The sequence below is a fragment of the Fukomys damarensis genome, unplaced genomic scaffold, assembly GCF_012274545.1.
Source record: "Fukomys damarensis isolate Sample0158 unplaced genomic scaffold, DMR_v1.0_HiC HiC_scaffold_21, whole genome shotgun sequence".
In the NCBI taxonomy this organism is placed as follows: domain Eukaryota; kingdom Metazoa; phylum Chordata; class Mammalia; order Rodentia; family Bathyergidae; genus Fukomys; species Fukomys damarensis.
This window is the reverse complement of record NW_022900933.1, coordinates 39,880,324-39,885,994: the sequence shown is the minus strand read 5'-3', so window position 1 is coordinate 39,885,994 and position 5,671 is coordinate 39,880,324. Positions and strand designations below refer to the sequence as shown.

General features: G+C 60.8%; 1 protein-coding gene across 3 annotated transcripts in view; it reads right to left on the bottom strand.

The window, feature by feature from the left end:
* Nucleotides 1-339: 339 nt before the first annotated feature.
* The window catches only part of Tecpr2 (tectonin beta-propeller repeat containing 2), a 69,609-nt gene continuing 64,277 nt past the window's right edge, over nt 340-5,671 (bottom strand). For all 3 annotated transcript variants that reach the window (XM_010607253.3, XM_010607252.1, XM_033766818.1), the window contains 3 exons: nt 2,932-3,073; nt 2,358-2,507; nt 340-2,040 (listed from right to left, as the gene is read on the bottom strand). In XM_010607253.3, the coding sequence (XP_010605555.1) occupies nt 1,886-2,040; nt 2,358-2,507; nt 2,932-3,073 (447 nt within the window). In that variant the 3' untranslated portion in view covers nt 340-1,885. The remainder of the gene's footprint in view (nt 2,041-2,357; nt 2,508-2,931; nt 3,074-5,671) is intronic.

The window sequence follows — 5,671 nt, the reverse complement described above, 5'->3', positions numbered from 1 at the left end:
ACACAGCAATCTACGCCTTCCGGGCCTTGCCAAAGACAAGTGTCTTACTGTCCTGAGTGTGAGTGAATCCTCCTAATTAGGTTTCCTTTCTTTTGAGGCAGGCTTTTTTTTCCCTTGGTACCAGGGAACAAACTCAGGTTCTTGCACTTGCAAGGCAGACTGGCGGAATCACTGAGCTAAATCCCTGGCCTGGGTTTCCTTTCTTTCATTTTCAGTAAGAAGGATTAAACCCATGGCGTTTGCACTGAACAATATCCCCAGCCCTTTTTAAAACTCTGAGTCTGGAAGGCTCTTGCCATCCATGAGTCAGACTGTTTCCTCTTCTAAGTTTCTTTAATCCATTTGATATTACTTTGCCCAAGCTGGGGTAAGATTTGTGATCTTCCTGCCTCAGCCTCCCAGAGCACTGGGATTGCAGGAGTGCACCACCATGCCCAGTCCTGGCAGCCTCACCTTCTCCATGAGGTCTGACCTCAACGGTTCAGGCGTTAATTCCCATAATGCACTTCGGTAAGGTTTTGCCTGCTGCTCCTGCAGCGCTGCCCTGGGCTGTGGGAAGACAACCTGTGCTCGCCGAGGGTGCACCTCATCCTGGGGTGGCTGCAGCTGGGCAAATGGGACACACATTTTACCACTGGTCAGGTCTCCAGCCGGGCCCTTGGGGGCACCTGAGAGGAGCTTCCTCCTAGACTTGCCCAGGTCTGTTAAAAGTCAAGTTTATTGCACAATCTCAAAGCATAACTGAAGAAAACCGCACGCACACTGAAGGTAAAAGGAGTTGAGAGAATCCACTGGACCTGGCTCAACTGCAGTTATGTCCCGGGCCCAGGATGGCACAGCGCTGACTGGACTCCCAGGCAGGCTCTGTGAAGGAGTGGAACAGCCTGGTCGCCTCTCGCCCTCCCCCACATGGCTGGTGGCTGTCACACTGTGTCACTGCCACCACCTGCAGCCTGGGCTCCCGACGCCTTGCTCAGCAGAAGCAGGCATCGAGTGTCACCAGGCAGAGGTGGCTAAAAACAGCAGCCGTAGCTGCCAGGACTCGCTGGGCCCTGGCTGGAGCTCGGGTGCCAGAGGGCAGCATGTCCACCAACCCCGAGAACCCAGGTCCCAGTGATGAGGCCAGGCCACGGCCAGCAGGCCCTGGCTTCAATGCCCTGAGGGTGCCAGGTGGTGCTGGACAGCATGGGGAAGGTTGGGGCCTCGCTGCTCTCAGGTGTTTCTCTGCTAAGGTAAGATCTGATTTGGGATGAGGTATCTCACATGGGTTTGTAATACAGCAAACACGAGGCCATAGTCAGCAGTCCCGCCTGGAGCAGGTGTCTGGCTTTATGGCGGCCACAGTGGCACCAGTCCAACGTCACCCAGCCCGGCCCTGGTGTGCAGTTCCTGTCTCTGGCACCCGTAGTCCTGGTGGTGGGGCAGCAGGTGACAGGTATGTAGCACTGTGGTCTCCTTGCACACAGCCCAGTGCCACAGGAGACCTGGTCCAGCCTGGCCCATTGTGGAGAGGGCCGAGGTGCTGCGTCTCAGAGGGACAGGGACCTGTGGCTGTGATGCTGGGAGCAGTGACTGCCTGTCACCTGGAGCTGCTGTCACAGTGTCCACAGTCCCGGCTCCTGCCTGGGGCTCCTTCGTGTCCTGCACACAGGCCCCAGGTGTGACCAGAGCCTGGCTTCAGGGGAGGAGCCACACAGTGGTCGTACCCACCTGGAGGCCACTTACAAGAGGCCATAGGTGCTGCCGTGGCGGTGACAACTCTGAGCACTCAGCCAAGGCCATAGGTTCTTGAACAAGACAGGAACAAGATGGATAACAAGTGTGGGTGCTGGGGTGGCTGGATGTGGACATGTGTCACGAGGCCAGCTTTCACAGATCTGGGGCCTCAGATGACCTCCCACTCATCCTCCAGGTCCTCAGTGTGCGGGTCGGCCACCTGGTTGCACCTCGGGGTGCTGTGTGCATGGCTGAATGTCCTCGTGAGCCGCTGGAGGAGGCAGCCGGGGGGGCCCACTGCCCACAGCTCGTCTGATGAGGTCACTGCAGGGATGACAGCCAGGTGCAGTTGGTGAACACATGGCAGGCGCAGACACTGGGGTCTCTCTCCAGATATGGACATGGCCACATGCTGGCTGTGGGGCCTGGGATGAGCCACATCCAGCCCTGGGCCTCCCTTCAGCCTCCACACAGCACACAGCACCCCAACCTGCCCAGAGCTTGCAGGGTACGCCACACTAGCCTCGCCTGGACTCTGGCTCAGGTACAGGGCCACGTGCTAGCTGTTTCTTCGTGATACCCCGGCCCGGCCTGGCCCTTGGTCCCCAGGGTAGGTGGAACCCACCACACCCAGCACCTGCCTGTGACACACAACGCGTTTCCGGGCGTTTTCTTCCAGTAGTCGCCAGCAGGGTTCTTGTCTGTGATGCCATAGCGCCGGGCAAGGTCACCATTGGGACAGCGGGCCCACACGGTCCTGGTGCTCAGCGCCAGCTGGCAGGCCTGCAACCCTGTGGGCAGATGGCACCGCTCAGCTCCCAGCCCCTCCTGGGCTGCTTGGGACACCAGGCTCGCCACAGCGTGGCCTGTGGGGCAGGGTGTCCTGTGCCACGTCAGCACTGTGGAAGGATGCCCAGTTGGCAGGCGAGCCACACCATGACAGCCGCAGGCAGACACAGGGTCTGGGTGGCCTGAAATGGTCATCCTGTAAAGCACTGGGAGACTGCCTGCCTCAGCAAAATGGAAAAACGAGACAAAGCCCGAGCAGGAAGCAGGGCAGTGGGGGACAGGCTGCCCAGTAGACGACGGGGTCCTGGAGCCGCCAATCCAAACAGCCCCACATGGCTGTGGCACCCCACACAGAAGCCACCAACACCCTGCTGACACCCGTGGCCATGCATGGGATGGCGGGCTAGTCAGCTGGGGCATCCCTACCTGGCACATGCTCCCAGTCAGTGCCCACGGGCATCTCCTCGGTGATTCCGGAGCGGACATGCACGTTCCACCTGCTGTCCAGCGCCCACAGCATCTGGTCATTGGGACTGGCATAGACGCTGACCAGGGTGACCCCAGCAGGCTGCAAGCAGGAGGGGGCTTTCCTCAGGGAGGGAATGCAACCAGGGCACCAAGTGGTGTCGGTGGGGCCCGGGGTGGGCAGCTGGCAACTCTGGGTGCTGGGTGCTGCCCTCAGGCACAGCAGTGCCCCCTCAGAGTCACAGGTGAGCCAGCCCAAGGTCCCACCTAATACCTAGCCGCTGCGGCAAGAGACAGGCAGGCAGGCTGAGTTGCAGGGGACAGGAAAGAGCAGCAGGAAGCACTGCCCACCTTCCTGTACCCCAGCTGAGGCGGCTGCCAACCGGACCAGATGCTTCAGGGGCCACGACACCCCAGGAAGACTCCTGTCTGTGCACAAGGACAGGTGATGGCCCTGCTTCTGGTTGCGGGGGACAGTGCCGGCCCCACCCTGTCCGCAGGTGGCTCCTTCCACTTCTCACAGCTTCGTCTGTCCCAGGGCCACTCGTCTTTGGCCAGACGAAGTCTCCATGCTCTGAGGGCGCCGCCTGGGTCCCAGCCTGGGTTACCAGCAGTGCTGGCAGCGTCCGGAGCCCACGGGTCTCTCCTGGGCTCAGGCTCAAGGCCTGGCCCATGTGACCCCCACTCCACATGCCCACTGTCACTCACTCCACTGTCACACCCGCTGGCCCCAACACACAGGCCCCAGGGTTGGAGAGTGGGTGAGTGTCCCTTGCTGGCCTCTGCCCCCACACTAACCCAGAGACCAGAAAAAGCAGTGACCCTACCCTGCTAGTGTTCAGGGCCATGGGAAAACGGCAGAGAAGAGGTGACTCGGGAGGAAGAGGCACGGCTGGCAGCTGTGCAGTATGTGCAGAAGTGCCCCAGCAGGAGGCCAGCCAGTCCGCATAGCAGGTGCTGAGCTGCCGGGTCCTCTCCCTGCCGAAGGGGCTGGACATAGGAAAGGCCCTGTCCCTCCCACTGCCTCCCCAGCCCCTGCCGGGCATGGTTGCCTGGCTTCCGGCTGTGGCGGGGATGGTCATATCTTCCCTCAGCCAGCTCCACTGCCCTCGCTGACACCACCTGCCCACCCCTGGCAAGTGTCCTCCCGCCCACAAGCTCTGCCCGCTGGGCTCTGGGGGTTTGGTATAGCCACCGCACCCCTAAACCTGCCAGTGCAGCCTGCACTTGCTCTTGCCCAGCGGAAACAGCACTTTCCACAGGAGGCCTCGTCCACAGCACCAAACACAGTCTTACATGTGCAGCACCGTGTGAGGGGCCACTGCCCCGTCCGTCACAGGGTGTGGTGGTGGCTGCTTGGCCCAGCACTGCTGTAAGGCCAGCAGGGTGCTCGGCCTCCCAGTCTGCCTCCCAGCGGGCACCGAAGCGGTCAGAGAGGAAGGGCGTGCCCTCACACATTCCCACACTGGGTTCAGTGGAACACCACGCACGCCACCCCCACCCCACCATCAGGGCTCACATGGCCCAAACTTGAGGGGCAGCGGCTCCTGGACACCTCTGCCTAGGGCCACTCACTCAGCCATGGGCTTTGGGCTGCAGATAGGTACCAGCAAGAGCCTAGCCCTTCCTCCTCTCTGGGTTGGTGGGGGTTTTCTTTCTGGGGGATGCTGGGATGAACCCAGGGCCTCGTGCTGACAGGCAAGTGCTTTAAAACGGAGCTGTGCCATCAGCCCATGCACCAAGGGACTGCCAGCATCGGGACAGTGTCTGCCATTAAAAAGACTGAAGACAGAAGCCAGGAGGCCGCGGAAGCCATGCGGGAGAAAGCTCAGACACATCCAAAGGAGGCAGGAAAGAGGTAAAGCCATGAAGCAACAGTGGACTTTCAGAAACGACCTACTGGGAAGGCTGGAGGGATACAGGGAGAATGTCTTCTGGAAGGGAAGATGAAGGCACAGAGGGGAAAGGGATGAGAAGCAAAGTGGAGGCCTGGCAGGAAGTACGCACTGCAGAAGGAGGCATCGCAGCAGGACCCAGGGGAGGGAGGGGACCAGCAAGGAAACAGGATGCACAGGTCAGGCAGCAGGGTGGGCACCCTGGGAAGAGCTCACACAGCGCAAGTACCAAGGATCTGGCGTCACTACAGCCTGGGCTTCTGGGCAGCGATCTCGGTGGCCCGGGGACAGTGAAGAAAGAATTTCAGAAGTCTTAGTGGAAAATGAGCTCCACTCAACTGCTCCACTCAGCAGAGGCCAGGGGAGACGCAGGAGAAAGGATTTTCAGACGCACAGCACCTCCAAAGCATGACCTCCTGCGAGCACAGCGGAGGACAAGCCCCTCCAAACCAACACAGGCAGAGGAAGCCAGACCAGGACCACAAGGAATGGTGCGGCAGGCCTGGAGGGACCTCGGCAGCGGGACAGGCCACCTGAGGTGGGGCCCGAGCTGAGTGCGAAGCTGCTGAGAGCCAGCAGGGACAGCACGGTGACTATCACCTCTGAGGAGGCAAGGGGCACACAGCAGGAAGCTGCCTCTGGGCTGAGCGCACTGAGGACAGGGACCAAGGCCGTGGGGGTCACTGCACCCGAAGCTAGTGTTGTGCTCAGCTGCAGGCTGCGCGCGAGACTCCACCAGCACAAACAGCCACGAGGTGCCCTGTTGGTGTGGAACGTCCAGCCTGGACTGGGCTAAGGAACTCCCC